Source organism: Lynx rufus, unplaced genomic scaffold, assembly GCF_022079265.1.
Source record: "Lynx rufus isolate CCGP_SWC_20201006 ecotype Redwood Valley unplaced genomic scaffold, mLynRuf1.p SCAF_8, whole genome shotgun sequence".
Classification (NCBI taxonomy): domain Eukaryota; kingdom Metazoa; phylum Chordata; class Mammalia; order Carnivora; family Felidae; genus Lynx; species Lynx rufus.
This window is the reverse complement of record NW_025814896.1, coordinates 62,681,966-62,706,518: the sequence shown is the minus strand read 5'-3', so window position 1 is coordinate 62,706,518 and position 24,553 is coordinate 62,681,966. Positions and strand designations below refer to the sequence as shown.

The window sequence follows — 24,553 nt, the reverse complement described above, 5'->3', positions numbered from 1 at the left end:
CTTTTATGGATTGTGCTTTTGGTATCATGTCTAATCTTTACCTAGTCCTAGATCCCAAAGATTGTCTATGTTTTTTTGTTTTTTGTTTTTTTTAATTTTTCAAATGTTTCTGAGAGTGCAAGTAGGGGAGGGGCAGAGAGAGAGGGAGACACAGAATCTAAAGCAAGCTCCAGGCTCCGAGCTGTCAACACAGAGCCCAATGTGGGGCTTAACCCCAGGAATCAAGAGATCATGACCTGAGCCAAAGCTGGACACTTAACTGATTGAGATGTCCAGGTGCCCCTCCTGTTTTTTGTACAATCTTTACAGTTTTATGTTTTACGTTTAAGTCTATGATCCATTTGAGTTAATTTTTGTGCAAGATTTAGGTTATTTTTGTTTTTAATGTTTGAGAGAGGGAGGCATAGCAAGTGCACGTGGGCAGGGGAGGGGCAGAGAGAGAAGGGAGAGAGAATCTGAAGCAGGTTCTGCTGTCAGCACAGAGCCTGCTGTCAGCACAGATCCAGCACAGGGCTGGATCTCATGAACTGTGAGATTTTGACCTGAGCTGAAATCAAGAGTTGAATGCTTAACCAACTGAGAGCCACCCAGGTGCCCCAAAGGTTTTTTTTTTTTTTTTTTTTTTTCAGCCTATAGATGTCCAGTTGCTCTGGCACCAGTTGTTGAAAAGGCATTCCTCTATTAAATTTTTTTTTGCACCTTTGTCAAAAATCAGTTGGGCATATTTCTGTGTCTGCATTGTCTGTTCTGTTCCATTCACTGATCTGTCTCTGTCACTCCATTAATTCCACAGTCATGATTACCATAGCTTTATATTAAGTCTTAAAGTCGGGTAGACCAGTTCCTCCCACTTTATTTTTCAAAGATGTTTTAGCTATGAGTTTCTAAGTAATCTTATCTACAAAAAAATCTTGCTGGGATTTTTGGTAGGAGCTGCATTAAACCTGTACGTCAATTTGGGGAGAATTGACATCTTTACTAGGTCTCATCTTCCAATCCACGAACAAGGTAGGTCTCCATTTATTTTAACTCTCCTTTAATTTTGTTCATCAGTGTGTTGAAGTTTTCAGCATACAAGTCCTTAAATGTTTTGTTAGATTTACACCTAAGTACTACTATTTTCATTTTTAAAAGCAATTTTTAAGTGGAACTGTGTTTTTTTAAGTTTCATGTCCACGTAGTCATTGCTAATATGCAGAAATAGGCCTTTGTATGTTTGTTTTAGATCTTGAGATCCTGGACTCCTTTATTCTAGGTGATTTTTTTTGTAGATCCTTAAGGGTTTCCTACATAGAGAGGTGTGTCATCTGCATCATAGTGGTGATACCTGGGTCCTACCACAGAGAGAATTTAACTTGCTTGGACATCAAGACCTTTTTTTTTTTTTTTTTTTTTGAGAAAAAGTCGGGGAGGGACAGAGGGAGAGGACCTTAAGCAGGACTATGACCTGAGCCGAAATAAGAGTCAGAAGCTTACCAGGAACCCCTGGACATCAGGACTTTTTAAAACCTTCCCTCGTGATTGTGGTAAGCAGCCAAGTCTGAGAGCCAGTGCTCTTGGAACTTGCCCATCAGTGAGTGAGTGATGCCTTGAGCACACAAGCCAAGTGCCTGGACTCCCCACTCTGCACTTGGGAGCCCATCTTGCTGTCAGGCCAGTATGGTTAACAGGCTTGAGCTTTGCTGCTGAGGAAGACAAGGCCTTGGACCTAATGAACTGGCCCCTCCCAGCCCAGAACAGACAAGTAGGCTGTGATGGATAGTCAACCAGTTTTAATGAACAAAAAATACTGATGCGTATAAAATGGTGTTTTGTCTGTCAAGTAAAGGTCCCCATTTTCTAGATGGGGGGTCGTCTTCTCCATGGACTTGAATACCTATTTCTCATATGGCTCTGGCACCTGGGCGAACTGTCCTTACAGTTCACCACAGGGCAGGGGCTGTCCGTGAGAAGGGAAGGTGTGTGGCCCCCGGTGGGAGCTCTAGTCGCTTTTTCACATCCTAAGAATAGCCTTGCTTGGCCCGAGAAGGCCACCAATGTTAGACTAGAAAGAACTGCAAAGTGGATGTCAATCCAGGTACCTTATGTATGTGAGGGAGGCTGACCCTTCATCTTAAAGCTGGGGCCTCAGCTTGTAGTTCTCCATTTAGGGCAAAGTTCCTTAAAATTCATTTTCTGCCAGTTCAGGACCCAGCCCTGCCAGCAGTACGGGTCTGCGCCAGTGCGCCATGGAGCGGAAAAGGCAGTGAAAGGAAGGGACCTTCAGGAGAGCTCGTGGGAAGCTGGGTCCTAAATCTGCCACCACTTAGCAGAGGAGGGAAAGCAGCAGGTGTGCTCCTCACTCTCCTCTGCTTCCCCTCCAGGGTTGAGCCACCAGCTCCTCGATGTCCCGCCTCAGTGGTGGGAGAAAGCAGAGCAGGTGCAGCTGCAAGGTCCAGGCTCAAGCTCTAGTGCCAGGGCGATGTTGCCTGAGGCAAAGTAAGTAGGGTTACGGGCCACCACCCCAAAAGCTGGGTGGGCCACAAGCAATCCCCAGCTCCCAGGCACTTCACCCTTACCAGAAGCGCCACCAGCTGGTCAACTAGAGAGCGGCAGGCAGGCTGACCAAAGCCCTGAGGCAGTAGGCACAAAGTTTCCCTAAAATAAACATCAGCTCTAGCTCCTCAGTCTTAGGGCTTCTGAGGCAACCAGGTTGGTACTGGACTTCTGCAGTGGAGCCTCAAACCTATTGAGCGTCCCCTCCAGACTGCCAGACCCACCTCCAGAATCCCTAAGGCCAAAGTTGTCTAGAGCCACTCCACATGCTATCAGGGTTGCTGCTGATAGGAATGGAATTCCCCAGAGAAACCCCTGCCCCAGGGCAGCCACAAGCCATGTACTGAATCCCCGCCCCCCTCTCCCTCGCGGAGGGAGGGACACAGTCTCCCAGACTGAGGATCAGGGGACACCAAGGACACCGAGTACCCAACCCTGGGCAGCTCAAGGTTTAGGACTTATTTTTCGCTCCATCCTGGATTCCCACTCTCCCTACACTGTTCCTCATCTGGACCCACTTTGTTCCCTGCTTCCCTGTGGTCCTCTGCGTCAGCCCTTCCTAGCTGGTGCCCTGGCAGGAAACAAGTCAGCCCTGACTTGGGCCAGGGAGGCCTGCTTTATTCACCTGCTGGCCTCAGTGCTGCTGCTCAGTCCTGTTAGGACTGGCCTGAGGAAGCAGTCCCAGGACAGAGGAATAAGGACTGAGGTGAGACCCACAGAGGGGTGCGGATGACAAGACATAAGGATGGGAGGTAAAGGGGATGGAATGGTGGCTGTGAAGTGACCCTGCAGGTCTGCTGTCACTAGTACCGGGTGCGGGGATGCCCAACATGGGCCTGCAGAGCTTCCCGGATGCCCCGCTGCCAGTCTCGTGCTAGCTGCACCGGGGTCACTGAGGCCTAGGAACAAGGATACTGGATCAGTCCCCTTCTCCTTAAGAGCTCCACCCACACTTTTCAGGCCAGGGCCTCAGCCTTGCTCATACTCACCACATTTTGCACGCCCAGCTTGGCTCCATAGAGCAGCAGTACCTTCATGGCTTTGTAGTGGCCATGCCGCACAGCCTCGTGTAGAGCTGTGTCCCCTTCCTGTTGAGAAAGGGGATGTTATCCTCCCGACCTCCCCATCTTTGGAAGGTTCAAGTTGGCAAGTGCTGTCCTCGAGCTCTGGCTCTCTCAGTCACTGTTCCCGGGTGGAGCTGACCCAAGTCCAAAAGGCCCAGCACCTTACCTTATCCTGTGCGTCAATGTGGGCTCCACATGCAATGAGATGCTCCAGGCAGTCACAGTGTTTCGTGCGCACGGCCACATGCAGGGGGGTGCTCCAGATCTAAGGGAGTGGATGAGAATCTGTCTGCTTCAAGTGGTGAGGCCTCATCGCAACCCCAAAAGGCTGTGCTTTCGCTTCTCCACGAATAGCCTGAGCTCTTGTGCACTCTTGGGTCTTCTCTTTAGCAGACCACCCCACAGCAGTGCACCCCTCACCTTGTCCCGGGCGTTGACCTGGGCTCCCTGGTTAAGCAGCTGTTTGAGGATGTCCAGGTGTCCTCCACGGCAGGCCCAGAACACAGGTGTCCTGTCCAGCTACAAAACAAAAGCATCAATGTACTGACGTGCTGTGTGCAAGGCAGGGTGTCTGCTGTGAGGGTGGGCCTTCCCAGTTCTCACCAAGTCGCGAGCATCCACAGTGGCACCTGCCTCCAACAGCTTGTTCACGAGCTGGCTGTGACCCTTCAGACAGGCCCAGTGCAAGGCTGTGCGGTGCAGCTGGGGGTAGAGACAGGAGATGAGGCAGAGGGAGCATGGCCACCCCTTTAAGGCCCTGCCCCGGGTCCTATTCCCAGTATTGGGTTCCTTGAACAGATGTGCCTGCTGCCTGATCACACCAAGGGCCCTTCCCTCCTGGCTCAGGAGGCAACTCGTGCCCCATAAAACAGAAAAGGCCTGCAGTTTCGTAGGCCAGAACTAAAACACCCTGGAGACAGCACCCCTGCAGCCGCTGACACTGCAGTCTGATTCACCCCACTCTCACTACCTTGTCATGGGCATTAGGGTCCCCTCCATCTGTCAGGTACTTGTCAATCAGGGTCTCCTGGTTCTCAGCAGCTGCCTTCAGGAACATCTCCAGGTCCACAGACTCCAGCTGGGCCTGGGGCTGCAGCTGGATAAGTTGAAGGAGACCAAATCATTTCCCCAAACCACAGGCCTCTGGGGCCCTACCACTCTAGCCAAGCGGGCCCCTAAGAGCTGGCTAAAGACTAGCATTGGCTGGTGGCTTGTACAAATCAAGAGTTTTTTAATCTTTTTTTTTCCTTTTACCTTTTACTTATTTTGGGAGAGCACACAAGCAAGAGGGGGCAAAGAGAGAGGGAGAGAGAATCCCAAGCAGGAGCTGCACTGTCAGCATGAAGCCTGATGCAGGGCTTGAACTCATGAACGGTGAGGTTGCGACTGAAGCCAAAACCGGTGGTCGGATGCTTAACTAGGCCACCCAGGTGCCCCCAAATCAGAGATTCTTAAAAACCCACCCCCCAGGAGATTCTGACTGACTAGGCACCTATTATGCCCATTATGGGTTGCCTTGCCCCCCACCCCCTAAGTTTATATGCTAAAATCCCAACCCCAGGACCTTAGCACGTGGCCTTATTTGGAAATAAGCAGCTGGAATTAGTTAAAATGAAGTCACACTGGAATAAAGTGGGCCCTAATCCAATATGAGTGGTGTCCTTAATGAAAGGGGACATGTGGACACAGCATGCACGTGGGGAGAGTGCCATGTGAACTCAGGCAGACACTGGTTGGGGTGATGTACCTGCAAGCCAGGGAACACCAAAGCTAGCCACCAAGCCCCGGGAGCTAGAAGGCTGGTAGGGATAGACTTTCCCCCACAGCCCTCATAAGGAACCAACCCAACCCTGCTGACACTTTGATCTCAGACTTCCAGCCTCCAGAACTGGGAAAATAACCTTCTGTTGTTTAAGCCACCCTGTGTGTGGTCCCCCAGCAAACAAGTAGGGGGCTGTGTGCCCTCCAAAATGGATTTCATTCAGCTTGGCAGGCCCTGGCGGTGAGCTGGTGGCTGGCAGCATCCACTCTTCCCCAAGGCCTCCCAGGGGGACAGGAAGCACTTCCTCACAAACTCTGGCCCCAGGTATGCACTCTCCCCCCACCCCGACTCCTCACTTACCTTAACCGTGGGCTCAGGTGCCCTAGGGGGGACTCTGCGTTTCAGTCGTTTTCTCCGTCTTTGAACCAAGTTTTCCAAGTCAGCCAGAGTCTCCAGATTCAGTCTGGAGTTGTTCAATCTCTCAAGCTGGGGCACAAGACCAGACCACACCAGTAGTCAACCTTGGTCATGGAAGCCTCGGGGTCAGGCTCCTGGCTGGGCTCACTCTGTCTCCCACCCACCGGAGGGACCCCAGCCGCCTGAGGCCCTCACTGCTGACCCTTGGTGTTGGCACCCGCTGGGCCCCCAGCACTGCTCACTTTCTTCTTCTTCTCTTCTTCGAGTTTCCACTGCTCCCGGGCCACGGCCTCTTGGGCTCCCAGCCTCCAGGCTCTGGGCCCGCCTCCACAATCAGCAACGCCATGTCCACATCCCAACGCTTTCCTTTCAACTCTTTCTCCACATACCTGTAGGAGCAGGATAAGGATAAACACTCAGAAAAGTGAAGAGTCCTTAGAAGACAGCAGTGCAGTACAGGGATCCTGGGAAGAGCAGACCTACAGAGATTAGTGTTGTGGACGTCAGGGTGGTCTGACCCTTCGCAGTTTCCTGGTGCTCTGCTGGCATGCTCCCTGCCACCCGTGGATGTTGGCTCTCACCTACTATAGTGTTGCCTGGGGCCCAGGATAACTGCAGCCTACCCTGTCCTGTCAGCAGGACACAGGGTCAGGGGCGTGACGCCACATCTATTTATACTGCTGGGCTTGTGTCCAGGTATGCTCAGGGTAGGTGACACCTCAGCTTCCCTCCTGGGCCATCGTCCTTACGTTCCTACCAGACCACACCATACTGCCATCTAACCCTGAGCTCAGAAGGACAGAGGACATGCCTCGTGGGTAAAATTGTGAACTCCTGGGTTTAAATCTTGGCTCTTGTGAAGTTCTGTTTCTTCATCACTAGAATGGGGGGAACACTAGCAATTAGCTCACGAGGCTGAGGAGGAAACTAAGTACTGGGACTTTGCTGGGGCAGAACCCACCATATCATGATCTGTTCTTATCCCCCGCACCCGCTGGGGGTTCAAGAGCTGGGGAACACTGAGGAATAAGGATACTAGGGGAGAGGGGAAACGGGATGACAGATGGCAGAGCCTAGGGCTCCCAGCATGCAGAACTAACTAGTAAACGCTGGCAACCTAACTTTCCTCAAGCCCTGCAACCCACTTCCCAGCAGAGGCTGCACTGGGGCTGGGCCCGCCAAGGCACTGGCCTGCAGAGGGGCTTACTGGGCAACCTGAGTCCTAGACCTCCCGTGCCTTGCCTCACCAAAACAGACACCCCTAAGTGTCACTGGTGTCACCGCTTCTCTCACTGCCTGGGAACTCGAGAGCACCCTTCCTCTACCCCAAGCAAGGCAGCCAGACCCTCTGGACCATTTCCAGAGTGATGGTTATCCTAGCAGCTGAACTAAACCCACACCCCAGCTACACTCATGTCTTCCAAAGTAACCTACCACTTCCAATTTCTCTTTTACCATCACAGTCCAGAGGAAAACTCACTAAACTTGAGGGCTGTCACATCTGCCATCACTCAGCATCTTCCCATTGCTTCCCTCTCTCGCTACCTCACAGAACTGGGCTGCCACACCAGAAAACCACCGCATGTTTCTGCTCCTGAAACCTGATCCTTAGACCACAGATAGAAGCTGCCTGCCCTCCTCTAGCCGGACCTCCTCGTTCTGCCGAGCTAGCCTGCAGTCTAGACAATCGCCTGGCCTCCCTCCCCTCTGCCCCTTGTTCTTACCAACTGCTGGATGCTGATGACATCCATGGTCCCCCCTGCTCTTCACACCCCCAGTGAGAGGAGCTGAGTGGCTCAGCCCTTTTATAGAGAGCTAGCTCCTGGGGGCAGGGCAGGCCAGAGGCTTTTGCCTGGGCCAGATAGCTCAGTGGCTCTGTAACACTGACCAAAATACCAGTGTGGGCGTATAGCCCGCTGAAGGCAGCAGGAACTGCTTTCAGCTGAGTCAGGTGCACTCTCAGACACCCAGTCTCCTGCACCTGCTCAGGAGTGGTCCAATCAATAAACGGATGCAGGGGTGCTTGGGCCACTAGAGAAGAGTTAAGCGTGATCCTCCATGTTGCTGCAGGTCTAGCTGCCTGAGATCCTAAAAAACCCAGCCAGCCTGTCCTAAGCAAAAGGAGGCCAGAATCCTAGAGGATATCTCCGGAAGGACAGCCCTAAGAGGCTGACCTCTGCGTCAGGAATCCTCATGGCATCTACAGGAGGAAATCAGGCTTCAAGCGACCTCCCACTCCCAGTTTCAAGACTGCCCTCCCTACTCTTGCTGGTTTTTTTCCCCAGGTGGCCCTCACTTCTCCCTTATAGTTCCTGTTTCTTCTCCCTCACCACTCTGGGAGTCAGTGTTTTAAATTATACCACCACCAGGGGCCAAGTCCAGCCTGTCATCGGCACCTCATGCCTCTTGAAAAGCCAAGTCCCACACATGCAGGTCCCCTACCCAACGCCCTCCTGGCAGGGAGCATGCCTTTCCACATGGAAGCTGAACTGAGATCCGCTCCAGGTCCAAGTACGGAATGTCAACCATTAATCCAGTCACAAAGCAATCTGTCTCAAGCCACCAAAGTCAAACTTCCTAATTCTCTTTAAGATGCCAAGCATGCCCTTCACCCAGCTGTGCCTTGAATTCTGCTTTGACCTTTGAAAGGAAATCTGATAGGTAGTAAATAAGATTCCAGAATTGGAGCTACATGAGTAGAGATGACCTGAACCAGAGGGAGGGAAGAACTACAGGTCAAGGACAGCCCAAGGCCCCAAAGGGCTGGGAATGGTTCCACCCACAGCTGGCTTCTTGGTAAATACATCCAAGTTTTGAAACTTAGGGAACCTGGAGGTTTTTAAAGAAACTTGGTCCTTATGTACCAGGGGTTTTTGTCTAGGGTGATTTCTTGCCTTTGAGAATGCAGAGGGGGAGTTACCTAGAGTGAGGGTAAGTAAGATAAGACAAGGCGTTAGTTCTGGACTCAATTGTCTGCCACTGACTCAAACTCTCACCAGTAAAACTAGTTTCTTCCACATGAAATTAACTGGTATGAACTCTTACCAAAAAATTACTCCTTATAAAAAACTGGAAGATAAACAAAACTCAAGATGCACTTGATGAACCACTCTTGCCACAGTGGCCCAGGCGATACCATGTGTACCGGTGTTGTATATATCCTGACTCTTTTCCTCTATGTCTTGTGGATGTACAGTCATGTTTTTATAGCCACGTTTTAAGAGACATCACACTGTGATCCCAACTCAGCACGCTTTCCACATTAGCCTACACTGCACTCTGCTAAACTTCCCCCAAATGACACGTGTCCCAGAATTTAATCATTGCCCTAACAGAATTTAGCTTGTCTCCCTCCCTTCCTTTTTTTTTTAAATTACACTACATGCTCCAATGCACAACTCTGTAAACGTCTCTGTAAGTAAACTTCTTTGTATTTATGGATATTTCTCTAAGTAGCTACAGAGAAATCAAATTATTGGCCCTACTCACTTAAGTTTTGATAGATATTGTCAGACTGCTGTCTACAGCAGGTGTACCAATTTCCGTGAGCAGATACCAACAAAGTGATGGTAAGAAAGAAAAAAACCACAATATTAATATCCAGAATATACAAACTCCTATGAATCAATCAAAGGAAGAAAGTCTTTAAATAGGCAATAGGTATGGACAGGAAGTTCAGAGAAAACAGGTGGTCAACTTCACTGATAACCAGCAATGCAAAATAAAGCAAGAACACTTTTAATCTAGCAGATTGTTAAAACTAATGCAAGTTGAGGAAGTGGGTCCTCCAAATACACTGCTTGCAATGTGCCCAGCACACTCTCTAGTGCTCTCCATAGATTCATTCATTGAACCTCCGCAAGGCCCTTAAGGCAGGCCGTATTATAATCATCCTCACCTTACAGATGAGGAAGCCGGGACAGATGGGTGAAGTGACTTTTTCCAAGGGCACTCAGCCAGAAAGTGGCTTTTGTCATCTATTCCGTGGTTTCTTCTAATACTTACATAGTTCTGTTTTTATACTTACGTCTTTACTTGAAATTTATTTTTGAACATGGGATGAGGTAAGGATACAACTTTATTTTTTCCAAGGGATAGATGTTTCCACATGAACTAATTTAGAATATGATCATCTGTCCAGGCGTAAGCACTTACAGCCCCACGAGATCTACTCCCTCACTTCCACAGTGGCCAGAATGGGGCTCTTCAGGCCTCAGTTTCCCACCCTGCAGCATGGATGCTGACCAAGGCAGGGGCTGGGAGGGCTAGTCTGTGTACCCTTGCATGGCAGCCTAAGACAGCAGAAGGGTGGCAGTTCAGCTGGCCAGCAGGTCCCGTAGGTCACTGTCGCAGGGCAGCAGGTCACATGCCAGTCGTGCCTTCCGATCCCGGACAGCTTTCAGGGCTGGGCTGTGTTGCAACAGGAGAGAGCAAATGTCCACGTGACCCTTCTCAGCAGCCTGTGGAGAGACAGACCTGAATCAAGAGCCATACCCTCACTGGGCCCTCCCCTTTCATGATCCACTTCTGGGAATTTCTTGGTCCTAAAAAAGGTCTTGTGAAAAGAGAGACACTGGCTGTTTGAGTAGATTTCCCCTAATTCCTACCAAATCCCAACAACTTGCATAAAGATTGGTGGAATTCTCTAGTGCTATTCTGGCAGTTAGCTTGAGTTTTTCTCTCTTGTGTCCTTTGCTCAGTGGCCATTCTTCTCTCTCCAGGCCTGCACATTAACAACAAATATAGAACCTTAGATCTGAGTGTCTTTTACAAATGTACAAGGGCGCCGGGCACCATGGGTACAACCTATACCAGACACAGCCTCTGCCCTCTGGGACCTTTCAGATGAGCAGAGAAAAATGGGCTCAGGTTCTCAGCTTTCTCCTCTGCCTCTTTTTAACTTAACTCCCCCAGAGGAGAGAGTTAAAGTGACTTCTACAGATTAGTTTATTCAGTGTTCACAATAACCTTCAAAGATAGGAACTATCATTATTCCCATTTTACAGATGGCTTATACAAGTGACTTGTCCAAGGTCACAGAGCCAGTGTGGCAGCCTAGGGACTCTAAACCAGGTCCATCTGACCACCAAGTCTCAACTCTTAACAACTGTGTTATACCACTTGAATTCCCTGCTCCTCCCACAGACAGACTGATGTACCTAGGGGCTTTTGAGGGGTGTAAAAATTAATAATAGCAGCAAATACGGTCTGTAATTTGAATCCAGATCTTTATTTAGCAGGTCCTCTTGAGAAATACAGACCCAAGGTTCTCAATTTTGTTGCCTCAATTCAGGCAGTGGTATGTTGTGTGCAGTTGTGAGATGCATTCCAAAGAATTTTTTCAAAAAAAGGACCAAAGTTTTCAAGCAGCTTATTTTTTGAAAAAGAAAAAACAATTCCTATTCCTCACACATGTGCATCTCCTGAATGAGAGAAAAAGGCGGGATACACGCTGAAAAGGCCTCACGCTGTGGGGAACACCAGCCAGCAATATCTGCGGCAGTGTCCTGCCCGTACAAACCCTCCATGGGAGTTACAACAAAATGAGCAACACCAGTTTAGACCATTAAGAAATAAGCAATCTGCCTCTCCAACTGGCAAGCATCTTAAAAGAAAATAAAACAACATCCGGTTGTTCACTCAGCACATATTCATTGGGCACCTAGGCCAAGAGCTGGGGCTACAACAGTAAACAAGATCAAGTCTTAGCTATCTCTAGGGACAGAGACAGAATTCAAAGGAATTTCAAGGAGAAAAGTTAGGGAAGTCAAGTGCAGGGTGCTTCTGCACATCAGTTGGATGAGCTGCCCACGTCTAAGGAACAGGAAGGCTCTCTGAGGGTGTAATGTAGAAGCTGAGATCCAGAAGGAAAGACAGAAACAAGCCAGATGAAAACTGGGAGAGGAGAGGCATCCAGAAGGGGACAGCTTGATATGTAATGCCCTGGAGTGTCACCATAATAGGGTCAAGAAACTGAGCCTGAGGGGCGACTGAGTGGCTCGGTTAAGCATCCGACTGTTGATTTCAGTTCAGGTCAGGATTTCACACTTTGTGAGATCCAGCCCCATGTCAGGCTCCACACTGAGCATGCAGCCTGCTTAGAATTCTCTCTCTCCTCTCTCTCTGCCCCTCCCGTGCTTGCACACACTCTCTGTCAAAATAAATAAACATTAAAAAAAGAGAGAGAGAAAAGAAACTGGGCATCAGTGTTAAGAGACAAGGGGATGGGAGCTCAAGACGGGCACCTGGCTAACTCAGTCAGAAGAGCATGCAACTCTTGATCTTGGGGTGGTGAGTTCAAGTCTCATGTTGGGTGTAGAGATTACTTAAATAATTAAACTTAAAAAAAAAAAAGATAAACTGGAGGAAAGGTTGATATTTTCCCTTGAAGTGCATGCAAGTGTAATATATCTGAAAATCATTGGATGATGAAATATTCACATCTGGTTTCCTAAAAATTAAGTTAATCTTTGAGACAGCAACCTCCACACCAATTTTTTTATTGTGGTAAAAACATTTCACATGAGACCTACCTTCTTAATTAACTGATTTGTGATTTTTAAGTAATCTCTATACCCAACATGGGGCTCAATCCCACAACTCCAAGATCATGGGTCACCTGCTCTCCTGCCTGAACCAGCAAGGCACCCCGAGATCTACCTTAAGAAAGTAATTAGTTTTGGAAATTGTTTTTTTCATATTTACTTATTTATCCTGAAAGAGAGCAAGCGAGCAAGCGAGCACCTGCGCAAGTGGGAGAGGGACAGAAAGAGAGGGAGAGAGAGAATCCCAAGCAGGTTCTGCACTCTCAGTGTAGAGCCCCACACGGGGCTCAATCTCACAAACCATGAGACCTGAGCTGAAATCAAGAGTCGGATGCTTAACTAAGCCACCAGGGCACCCCGATAATTGTTCTTTTTATTGTTAAATGATAGCCCCCCACCTTTTAAGTAGGCCAGGACCAATGTGGGGCTTGAACTCAAAATCCTGAGATCAAGTCACATGCTCTACTGACTGGGACAGCCAGGCACCCCACCCTTCTCAACAAATTTAAAGTGTACCACACAGTACAGCCAACTATAGGCACAGTACAGATCCGTAGAACTTAATCAACTTGCCCAAGTGAAACTATTACCAGTTCAACAGCAACTCCCTCCCTCCCCCCTGCCCCTGGAAACCACCATTCTACTCTCTGCTTCTAGGTTTGACTATTTTATATATAGGAAAACCTCGTTTTGCTACACTTTGCTTTACTGAGCTATGCAGGTACTGTGGGTTTTGTTTGTTTTTATAAACTGAAGGTCTATGGCAACCCTGCATTGAGCAGGGTTTTCCCAATAGCACTTGGTCACTTCCTATCTGTTATATTTTCATACGTCCTGAAATTTTCAAACTTTTTCATTATTATTGTGTTTGTTACGCTGATCTGTGATGTTTTTTTAATTCACAGAGCATTTTATTTTTTAATTTTATTTTATTTTTCTGGAGTTTTATTTATTTAACTTGATCCAAGTTAGTTAGCATACAGTGCAACAATGATTTCAGGAGTAGATTCCTTAATGCCTCTTACCCATTTAGCCCATTCCCCCTCCCACAACCCCTCCAGTAACCCTCTGTTTGTTCTCCATATTTAAGAGTCTCTTATGTATTGTCCCCCTCCCTGTTTTTATATTATTTTTGCTTCCCTTCCCTTGTGTTCATCTGTTCTGTGTCTTAAAGTCCTCATATGAGTGAAGTCATATGATTTTTGTCTTTCTCTAATTTCCCTTAGCCTAATACCCTCTAGTTCCATCCATGCTGTTGCAAATGGCAAGAGTTCATTCTTTTTTATCGCCAAGTAATACTCCATTGTATGTATGTATGTATGTATGTATGTATGTGTGTAAACACACACACACACATACATATCACATCTTCTTTATCCATTCATCCATCGATGGACATTTGGGCTCTTTCCATACTTTGGCTATTGTTGATAGTGCTGCTATAAACATTTGGGTGCATGTGCTCCTTCGAAACAGCATACCTGTATCCCTTGGATACATACCTAGTAGTGCAATTGCTGGGTCACAGGGTAGTTCTATTTTTAACTTTTTAAGGAACCTCCATACTGTCTTCCAGAGTGGCTGCACCAGTTTGCATTCCCACCAGCAGTGCAAAAGAGATCCTCTCTCTCTGCATCCTCACCAACATCTGTTGTTGCCTGAGTTGTTAATGTTAGCCACTCTGACAGGTGTGAGGTGGTATCTCGTGGTTTTGGTTTGTATTTCCCTGATGATGAGGGATGTTGAGCATTTTTTCATGTGTCAGTTGGCCATCTGGATGTCTTCTTTGGAGAAGTGTCTATTTATGTCTTTTGCCCATTTCTTCACTGGATTATTTGTGTTTTGGGTGTTGATTTGGTAAGTTCTTTATAGATTTTGGATACTAACCCTTTATCTGATATGTTGCTTGCAAATATCTTCTCCCATTCCATCGGGTGCCTTTTAGTTTTGCTGATTGTTTCCTTCCCTGTGCAGAAACTTTTTATTTTGATGAGGTCCCAATAGTTCATTTTTGCTTTTGTTTCCTTTGCCTCTGGAAATGTGTTGAGTAAGAAGTTGCTGCAGCCAAGATCAAAGAGATTTTTGCCTGCTTTCTCCTCAAGGATTATGATGGCTTCCTGTCTTACATTTAGGTCTTTCATCCACTTTGAGTTTATGTTTGTGTATGGTGTAAGAAAGTAGTCCAGGTTCATTCTTCTGCATGTCACTATCCAGTTTTCCCAACACCACTTGCTGAAGAGACTGTCTTTATTCCATTGGATACTCTTTCCTGCTTTGTCAAAGATTAGTTGGCCATACATTTGTGAGTCCATTTCTGGGTTCTCTATTCTGTTCCATTGATCTGAGTGTCTGTTCTTATGCCAGTACCATACTGTCTGCATGCTTACAGCTTTGTAGTATAGCTTGAAGTCTGGAACTGTGATGCCTCCTGCTTTGATTTTCTTTTTCAAGATTGCTTTGGCTATTCAGGGTCTTTTCTAGTTCCATATGATCTGTGATCACTAATCTCTGAGGTTACTACTATAATTATTTTGGGATGCCATGAACCACACCCATATGAGATACTGAACTTAATAAATGTGTGTGTTCTGACTGCTACACTGACTGGTTCCCCAGTCTTTCTCTTCCTCATGCTTCCCTATTTGAAACACAACAATATTGAAATTAAGCCAATTAACAACCTTACAATGGCCTCTCAGTGCTCAAGTGAAAGGAAGAGTCAATCAATGTGGCAAACTTCATTGTCATCTTAGTTTAAGAAACTGCCATGATCCAGTGCTTCAGCAGCCACTACCCTGACCACCCTGATACCCGGAGCAGGCATTAACATTGAGGTAAGACCCTCTACCAGTACAAAGACTACAACCTGCTGAAAGTTCAGATGATGGTTAGCATTTTTTAGCCATAAAGTATTTTTATTTTTTATTAAAAAAAAAATTTTTTTTAACGTTTATTCATTTTTGAGAGACAGAGAGAGAGCATGAGTGGGGAAGGGGCAGAGAGAGGGAGACACAGAATCTGAAGCAAGCTCCAGGCTCCGAGCTGTCAGCACAGAGCCCAACGGGGGGCTCGAACTCACAAACTGCAAGGTCATGACCTGAGCTGAAGTCGGACGCTCAACTGACTGAGCCACCCAGGTGCCCCAGCAATGAAGTATTTTTAAATTAAGGTACATACATTTTTTTTGACATAATGCTAGCATACACTAAATATACTATAGTATAAACATAACTTTTATATACACTGGGAAACCAAAAAAATTCCTTTGACTTGACTTATTATGGTGGTCTACGTTATGCCTATACCTCATATAAGACGTATCATAAGTATAAAAAAAACAAAAACAGGGGCGCCTGGGTGGCTCAGTGGTTAAACATCCGACTCCAGCTCAGGTCGTGATCTTGCAGATCGTTGAGTTCAAGCCCCGCATCAGGCCCTGTACTGATAGCTCAGAGCCTGGACCCTGCTTCAGATTCTGTGTCTCCCTCTCTCTCTGCCCCTCCCTCGCTCTCTCTCAAAAATAAACATTAAAAAAACAACAACAAAAAAAAAACCCTACAATTTTTTTTTAATGTATCTACTAGTGTCTGTATCAAAGTGTTACCCCTGCTCCCATCATATATTTTTTTAAAAAATAACATGTACTGGGCTGTCTGGGTGGCTCAGTCAGTTAAATGTCTGACTTGGGCTCAGGTCATGATATCAAGGTTTGTGAGTTCGAACTCCACATCGGGCTCTGTGCTGACAGCTTAGAGCTGGGAGTCTGTTTCAGATTCTGTGTCTTCCTCCCTTCCTGTCCCTCCCCCACTTGCGCTCTCTCAAAACTCTCTAAATAAATAAACATTAAAAAATAATTATAACATGTATTATTCAACAGTCAGGTGTAAAAAATAAATAAAAATAAGAACTCTATCTTTGCTGACCTAACATTTCAAGGCTACTGTACTTAAACAAGCACCTTCCTCTCATGCTTCTGGAGTCCAGATTGCTTGCTGTGGACTTGCTGACCCCTAGCTGTCTCTGTTACTGCCTGGGGAGGCAAAGTAGAGTGTGTGGAGGAGGAACACTGGCTGCTAAAAGAAAACCCTCCTAGAGAAAGCTCATCAATGTGTCTTGTCTTCTAATGGCTGAGAACTTGCCACACTACATGCTAGAGGGAACTGAAAGTTGTCCGTGATTGCAGAGCCCCCTTTGAGACATGTCTCTAATATGAAGAGTGAACACAAATTTTTAGTGGACAGCAAAAGTGTCTGCCACAGGTTCTGATGGTAAGTCATGCGGTCAACTACTTAAATTTTTCTGTTTTACAATTTAGGGGCACCTGGGTGGCTCAGTCGGTTGAGTGTCCGACTTTGGCTCAGGTCATAATCTCACAGTTTGTGAATTCAAGCCCCGCATCTGTACTTCAGATCTTCTGTCCCCCTCTCTCTGCCCCTCCCCTGCTCACTCTCAAAAATAAACAAACATTTTAAAAATAATAAAATAAAACTTCACATCCAGAATTATGTTTTGTAGGCTACAATTCAAAAATATTCTTTTATAAAAAAATGTTTATTTATTTTGAGAGAGAAACAGTGCGTGCACTAGAGCAGGGGAGAGGCAGACAGGGAGACAGAGAATCCCAAAGTGGCTCCACAGAGCCCAACACAGGGTTCAGTCTCATGAACTATGAGATCATGACCTGAGCCGAAACCAAGAGTCTTGAGTCCAAGTGCTCAACTGACTGAGCCACCCTAGCGCCCTCCAAAATATTCTTTACTGTGTGTTGGTTGTTTAAATAAATAAATATATAAGGAAGGAAGGAAGGAAGGAAGGAAAAGAAAGAAAGGAAAAGAGAAGAGAAGAAGAAAAGATAAACTGGAGAAGCAGGCAGGTGCTAACCCCAGACAGCCTTGTAAAGCAGCTTAAGGCCTTGAAGGCCTCTAAGGTGTGGCATGATCAGAATTAATTTAAAAACCATCACTCTGGGAGAAAACCAAGTGGAGCCGAGAGAAGAATAAATGTATAACATATGCCATAAACATGCATAAACCATTTCTCAAATATGCATAAGAAATCAGTAACAGTGATGCCTTGAGGGAGGTGCCCTAGAAGATCGACGAACCAGGCATCAGGGTGGAAGGGAATCATTTTCCTGCTGCACTGTTTTGTACTCTTCAAACTCTTCACCATGTGTAGGTATTTCTGGTCAGAAGGTTAATTAAGCAATCACTCTGGTTATAGTATGGAAAGTGGGCTACAGGGACAGGTAAGAGTAGGTGTAAGCTTCATTCAACTTTTTTTTTTTTTTAAAGATTTTTAAGTAATCTCTACACACAATGTAAGGCACAAACTCACAACTCCAAATCAAGAGTCAAATGCTCTACTGACTGAGCCAGCCAGGGGCTGCCCCTAAAGTAGGTGTGAGCTTCAGAAAACTAACTTCATGGAAAAGCATTCATGGCATATCACTAAAGGAAAGAAAAAAAAAATGATGCCATACATTTAATTCTAGTTTACATGCACAGGAAAAATGCCAGATACGTTAATCCTAAAGTGATGACTGGTAAGCACTGGCATTATAAGTGATTTGCATTTTCCCTTTTCTGCTTTCCCCATGTTTTCTACAGCAAATATGTTATAACTTTTATAATGACAAAAACCAAGTTTTTGAAGGGGGGAAAAGGAGCATACCTTATGCAAACTGGTCATGCCATCGTCATCTACCAACCTGGGGTTGGACCCATGAGACAGCAGGAGCCGTGCAATTTCAGTGTGCCCACAGTAGCTTGCCCGGTGCAGAGCAGTGGCGCCCCCATGGGTTTGGGCATCACACTTAGCCCCACTTTCCAGCAGGAACTGGCATACAGCATAGTGCCCGTTGCGGCTGGCATAGTGCTGCAGGGAAAAGAGACCAAGTTCAGACAGCAGAGCCCAGGCAGGCAATGAGGGTGGTGGAGGGGTGAGAGCATGGGCTCAGGAGCAAGAGGACGATCTCCATCAGCTATATGACCTGGGCAAGCTTCTTAATTTCTAGCATCAGTTTCCTCAACAGGCAAATGAGGATAATAATTATTCCTATGTCACAGAACTGTTAGGAAAATGAAATTAAATAATTGATGTAAAGCACTTTAACACTAATTAAAAAAAAAAACAAAAACAGGTTTACCTGATGCTTAAAACAGAAAACCTGCTAGGAGAGAAGAAAGGGCAGGAGTAAAGGCGACATAACCCCCTTCCCCACAGGGAGCACGTATCCCACGTGAAAGCTTCGCCCTCCTCTGACCCTGTGTTCCTCCCCAGCTCACCAGAGCAGTGTAGCCAGCTGAGTCAGGCTGGCTAGGGTCTGTTGCCTTCTGGATTAAATATTTCACTCGACCTAGGTCTCCATTCAGGGCTGCTGACCAGATTCCTGTGGAAAGACAACCAAAGTGCTGGATAATGTTGAATGACTGGAGACTTTTAGCGCTTCCTTTACCTCTTGATCTCCATTTTCTCACCTATAAAATGGGGGATTTATTCATTCAACAGATGATATTAACTGAGATCTCCTCTGTGCCAAGGGCTGTCCTAGGAGGTGGTGACGTAGCCGTGGACAAGATAGACAAAGGGCTGGGGTGCCTGGGTGGCTGTCAGTTAAGCATCTGACTTTGGCTCATGTCGTGATCTCGTGGTTCGTGGGTTCGAGCCCCATGTCAGGCTTTGTGCTGACAACTCAGAGCCTGGAACCTGCTTCGGATTCTGTGTCTCCCTTTCTCTCTGCCCTTCCCCCGCTCTCTCAAAAATAAATAAACGTTAAAAAAAAAAAAAAGATAGACAAGGGGCTTTGTCTAATCAGGATAGTAGAATTGGGCAGACACAGAAATCCCTTCTTCAAACCACTTCAAATACACAAATGTTGGGTAAGGTAATGTTTAAAATATTTGAATACACAGGCAAATTTAAAAGCAAGAGAAGGCCATTACCAGCTGCCAGAACAAGGTGAAAACCATAGCCAAAGTGGTGAGCAGGTACTGAGTCTGCAGAATCCCAAAAGTCCTTGTAACTAGACATAGATAATTTAAAAAAAAATTTTTAATGTTTATTTTTGAAAGAGAGTGTGAGAAGGTGAGGGGCAGAGAGAGAGAGAGAGAGAGAGAGAGAGAGAGAATCCGAAGCAGGCTCCAGGCTCTGAGCTGTCAGCACAGAGCCCGACGCAGTCTCGAACCCATGAACCACAGGATCATGACCTGAGTCGAAGTCAGCACTTAACTAACTGAGCCACCCAGGTGTCCCTGCACATGCATCTTAGAGGCTTTGGCTGGAACAACTGGGCAGGGTCTGCATCAAAGGCTGCAGGCCATGTGTATGGCAGGGAATAGATACAGCAAGGTTCTGTGCACAAAGCTGGGGGGCAGGAAGTACCATGTCATGGATGAACTGGGACTGGAAAATCTCTACTTTCCTGGTCTGAATACCAGCAAGAAGCAAGCTGCCAGGCACAGGCACTTCACTCATTCCGCAAATATTTACTGAATACTTACTATGTATCTGGCACTCTTCTGGGCATTAGGGATCAGCCAAGAATTAAAGATCCCTGATCTCCAGTGCTCCCCTTGCCCTGCAAATTTTAGTCTTATGGAGGTTACATTCTAATTATAGGAGACAAACAGGAAAAAAATAAGTCAGGTGGTACTAAGACCTATGAAGAAAAATAAAGCAGAGAAGGGATATGAGCAGTGGTCACAGATGGCATTTTTGGTAAGGTGACATCTGAATATAAACTTAAAGGAAATGAGAAAAGGCACCATTTCAATAGGTGTTAGAAGACAGCACAGGCAGAAGAAACCTAAAAAAAATCAAGCAACTTGGAGATGTGGGACCTATATTTATTTATACCCCTTAGGGAGCAGAACCCCCAAGCTAAGAGTACATCATAATCTGGATCTGTAATAAAAATGGACCCAGACAAGTGAAGGTTATAAGGGCTGCACAGAGGCAACTTTAAAAAAAAAAATGTTTTATACCTCCAGAAGCCAACAAAGGTATGTGTACATATACAAAGGTATATCTCTTACAAAACAGGACATCCCACCGCTCAGCCTACGAGCTCAAAAATTAGAAGCTGTAAAACAAGAAGCAATCCACTGCCATGTGAGACAGTCAGCAAATACAACAAATGGAAAAATGCGTGCTTTAAAAATCAGCCATAACAACACAATCTAAAAGACTTTAAAACAACATTTAGGGGTGCCTGGATGGCTCAGTTGAGCATCCAACTTAAGCTCAGGTCATGATCTCACAGTTCATGCATTTGAGTCCCATGCTGGGCTATGCGCTGACAGCACAGAGCCTGCTTCAGAGTCTGTCTCCCTCTCTCTGCCCCTCGCTCGCTTGTGCTCACTCTCTCTCTCAAAAATAAACATTAAAATTTTCTTTAAAAAATAAAAAATTAAACAACATTTAATGTGTTCACAAAGATGAAGGAATAGAATCCACAAATCAACAGAACATTAGGGGTAAAAAAAGAACAAGGAGCTCTAAGACAAAAGTCAGGGGCACCTGGCTGGCTCGGCTGGTTGAGCATGTGACTCTTGATCTTGGGGTCATGAGTCTGAGTCCCATGTCGGTTTTAGAGATTACTTAAAAAAAAAAAAAAAAAAAGTCAGTAAATTAAAAAATAGAATCACTGAAATAAAACAACAACAACAGATGGTTGGACAGTACTGCAGACCCAGCTGGAGAGAGAATGAGTGAGTTGGAAATCACCCAGAATGCAGAATGGTAAAGACAAAAATATTAAAAAGAGGTAAAGAAACATAGAAGACAGACTGTACCAACATGTGTCTAATAGGAGTTTAAAAAAGAGAGAGAAACTGGACAGAATAGGAAAGGAAATGTCTGAAGAGATATCATCTAAGAATTATTCTGAAGTAGGGGTGCCTGGGTGGGTCAGTTGGTTAAGCGTTTGATTTCAGCTCAGGTCAGGATTTCACAGTTCATGGGTTCAAGCCTCGCATTGGGCTCTGTGTTGACAGCTGGGAGCCTGGAGCCTGCTTCGGATTCTGTGTCTCCTGCTCTCTCTGCCCCTCCCTCACTCACACTCTGTCTGTCTCTCTCTCTCAAAAATAACTAAGCATAAAAAAAGAGAGAGAGAATTATTCTCAAGTAAAGGCAACCATGAGTTCTCAGATGAAAACCACATTAAATCCGAAGGAGAACTGATCAAAACAAATCTACCATGGTGAAATGACCAAACATCAAGAATAAAGAGAACATTTAAGTTACCAAAAAAGAAAAAATCACCAGTCATTGAAGAGTAACAAGCAGATTATCAGCTAAATTCTTAACAACAGTAGCAGACAAAAGAAGATAAAGGAAAAATATTTTCAAAGGTTTGAGGGATAAAAAAAAATAACTGTCAACGTAGAATTTTATAACAGTCGAGAGAGAGAGAGAGAAATGAATGAATGAATGTTGGAGAAGCATACTCACTGAAAAAACTTTAAAGGATATACTCCAGGAAACGGGAAAATAAACCCAGAAAGTAGATATGAAGAAAAAGAATCCACACAAGAAAACAGACAAGGATCTTTCCCATGTGTGGGAAATAGATAATAAATAAGTAAACAAAGTAATGTCAGGTTGTGAAAACTGCTTTAATGAAAGTAATGTAATATATCAGAGTAACCTGGAGGGTAAGGGGCCCTACTTTGGATAGGGCAAGGTTTCTTTCTCAACAGCAGCACAATTGGCATTTTATACCAGATAATTCTTCACTATGAGGAACTGTCCTGTGCACTGTAGGATGCAGACCAACATCCCTGGTCTCTACCTACAAGATGCCATAGCACCCTCCCAGTAACACCTGAAATTGTCTCCAGACATTGCCAAAGACCATTTGGGATCAGAACTGCCCCCAGCTGAGAACTACTAGAATGGGGTGTTCAGGGTGGGTCTTTCTGAGGTGACATTTGACCTGATACCAGAGAGAAAAGCATTAGCTAGCCCGATGTTGCAGGAAGTTCATTCCAAGGAGCTGGGACAGCAAGTACAATGGCCTTAAGTCAGAAAGAGATCTTGCATGTCTGAGAAACCAAAATTGAGCCCAGTGTGACTGAAGTGCAGTGACTGGGGAAAGAAAAGGATGAGGAATAAAATGAGGGCAGAGAAGTAGAACAGGCAGGGATTAGATCAGTTTGTAGGCCATGGAAGGAATCTGAATTTTATTCTAAGAGCAATGAAATCACCTGATTTAATACCTTCAAAAAGTTACTCTGGCCTCTATGTAGAGAAGAAAACACCATAGGAGGGCAGGAGTGGAAGCAGGAAGGCCCATGAGGGAATTGCTTCAGTAGCCCAGAGAGTGGCAGAAGTGGAGGGAAGTAAGCAGATGCAAGAGTCACTTAATAGTTGGGTCAGAATGCATATAAAGCAGTAGCATCTACCCAACAATTGAGGACAGTCTGCACAGAGGGATAATACACAGCTTCCCAAGAAAAGAGGACATTTTTTTTCAGCGTTACTGTGTTCCTTACTGGCGATACGATCTCCTTACAGTCTGGGGTAAAAGAGTTACTTCTCAGGTCCCAAAGGTAGAGATAACATCACCTGCGCTGAGGGCCGTGTGTGCCATATCTAAAGCCTACAGGATCCGACACACTAGGGCTCACACCTGAGGTCTGAACGTTAGTTCTCTTCGCAGCGCAGCCCCCTCTGAAGCTCCGGGTAGCTGCAATACCCCGAGCTGCTGATTCTGCCGCCCGGCCCCCCAGACACCCGAGGGGCCCCGAGTCTCTAGGGGGCGCACCAGCTGAGACGGGCTCCGCCCCACCACTTGGGAAAGTTAACAAAACCAGGGCCTCAGTTTCCCAACCTGCACACGAGACGAAGTTTCTAGTGGCGGAGCCCCTGCCAGGTGCCTGGTGGGATCTCACTGACGCGGGGGCTGGGAGCCCACTGCCCCCCTGGGCTCCCACCCGGCTCGCTGCGGCCCTCGGGGTCCCGCTTCTCGGCCATCTCCTTGTGCCGCGACCTGGAGACAGCGGGGAGCCTCACCCCTGTCGAAGTCCATCTCCTCCAGCGTCTGTTGCACGCCGGAGGCCACACCCGGATGAGAGCAGCACGGGCTATCGGCGCAGGGCCGCGGCGCCGCCATGCCAGCCTTGGCGCCCGCCCCCGCCCCCGCCGGTTGTGCGCACGCGCGGCCGCAGCGGGTGGGCGGAGCGGACGCAGCAGAGGCAGCACCAGCTCTGGGATCCGCCCCTCGGCGGCCGAAGATTTCCTCGGAGGCTGACCCAGCTGGGCTTTAGCTCGGGAATCAATGGAAGCGGCGGGGCGGGGCTTATGGCGCACCACCGCGCTCCGAGGCGGCCGCGCGAGGGCGTCCCAGGCTAAGCGGAGTGCGGAGGCCGCAGCGTAGGATTCCCTCGCCTCCCCCCCTCCCCCCACCTCCGGGCGGATGGCGCCGGAGCCCCCGGCTTCGTAGGTTGCAGGGACGCACCGGGGGGTGCGGCCGCTCGTCAGAGCCTGGCCCTCCAGGTTCTGTGTGCCACCGGTTTCTCCGGGGCAGGAGTCGCCGGTCGCGCCCCAAGGTCTCCGTTCTGTCTTTCCACACCCCCTCAAGCCCCAGTGACCTCGCTTCCTCCTCCTTCCTCACGTGCCTCCTGCCCATTTCTTGGAAGACCCCGTGGGAGGAAGGGGGTCACTTGTCCTGCCACTAGGAGCATGTAAGCCCCGAGGCCAGGGACGGGCCGTTGGGTTGCACCGAACCCCCAATTCCACAGTGGGAACCTAATTTACTGAATCAGTCTTCATATGTAAACATCCTCAGGGCATGGGTTTATTGACCATGCAGGAATCTTAGCGTACCCAGAAGTCTCCAGATTCATAGCCCTTTCCTACAGCTGAGGACACCCGGGGCAGCGGCCCATTTCAGCCACCGCAGGCCCTCCAGACCAGTCACGTGTGGGGAGACTTTTCAACTGTCTCTATCTGTGGGCATGAATTACAGAATCCAGGCTGGGGCTTGTTTTCCTTACAAGTATCTGGGCCCTCCTTGTACCACTACTTACATAGGGCAGTGGCTTGGTGCACACTGGGTGGTAGTGGGGAAGTTCCATGCTCCACATAGCTGAAGTGTTCAGGACTAACATTTCCTAAGGCATAGGTAGGATGGAGGTAGCCTTTCCTCCCCTAAGTTGGTTCAGAGCCCCATCCTCACACAAGCCAGTCCATACAACCTTAAGCTCTAAGAAGTTCCCCTCCTTTTA

The 24,553-nt window shown here is 47.1% G+C and overlaps 2 protein-coding genes across 4 annotated transcripts; both read right to left on the bottom strand.

Moving 5' to 3' along the window:
• Nucleotides 1-1,757: 1,757 nt before the first annotated feature.
• Nucleotides 1,758-7,286, bottom strand: ANKRD23 (ankyrin repeat domain 23). The gene is made up of 9 exons (XM_047069180.1): nt 7,259-7,286; nt 6,021-6,193; nt 5,722-5,847; nt 4,570-4,695; nt 4,203-4,301; nt 4,020-4,118; nt 3,766-3,864; nt 3,525-3,623; nt 1,758-3,434 (listed from the first exon to the last, which is right to left on the bottom strand). The coding sequence occupies exons 1-9, from the start codon at nt 7,284-7,286 to the stop codon at nt 3,339-3,341; spliced, it is 945 nt and encodes a 314-aa protein (XP_046925136.1). The 3' UTR covers nt 1,758-3,338.
• Nucleotides 6,085-23,448, bottom strand: ANKRD39 (ankyrin repeat domain 39). Of its 3 annotated transcripts, none has more exons than XR_006960225.1 (5): nt 23,340-23,448; nt 18,611-18,714; nt 17,997-18,200; nt 9,806-10,238; nt 6,085-6,167 (listed from the first exon to the last, which is right to left on the bottom strand). XR_006960225.1 is itself a non-coding variant. In XM_047068797.1 (5 exons), exons 1-4 carry the CDS (start codon nt 23,437-23,439, stop codon nt 10,095-10,097), a joined length of 552 nt encoding a protein of 183 aa, XP_046924753.1. In that variant the 5' UTR covers nt 23,440-23,448; the 3' UTR covers nt 6,091-6,167; nt 10,057-10,094. The 3 variants fall into 3 exon arrangements, 2 of the variants coding, with proteins under 2 accessions (XP_046924753.1, XP_046924752.1); XM_047068797.1 differs by having other exon boundaries at nt 6,091-6,167; nt 10,057-10,238; XM_047068796.1 differs by lacking the exon at nt 6,085-6,167 and having other exon boundaries at nt 9,407-10,238.
• Between the last annotated feature and the right edge of the window lie 1,105 nt (nt 23,449-24,553).

Coding starts and splice junctions, on each gene's coding strand:
- ANKRD23 (XM_047069180.1), bottom strand. CDS start 7,286: ATGGCAGATGTGACAGCCCTCAAGTTTA. Junction 6,194..7,258: donor TGTGACAGCCCTCAAGTTTA/GTGAGTTTTCCT, acceptor CACTTTTCTGAG/TGTTTATCCTTATCCTGCTC. Junction 4,696..5,721: donor CACCTGAGCCCACGGTTAAG/GTAAGTGAGGAG, acceptor CAACTTATCCAG/CTGCAGCCCCAGGCCCAGCT.
- ANKRD39 (XM_047068797.1), bottom strand. CDS start 23,439: ATGGCGGCGCCGCGGCCCTGCGCCGATAGCCCGTGCTGCTCTCATCCG. Junction 18,201..18,610: donor CAGCTGGCTACACTGCTCTG/GTGAGCTGGGGA, acceptor TTTTCCCTGCAG/CACTATGCCAGCCGCAACGG. Junction 10,239..17,996: donor GCATGACCAGTTTGCATAAG/GTATGCTCCTTT, acceptor GTCTCTCCACAG/GCTGCTGAGAAGGGTCACGT.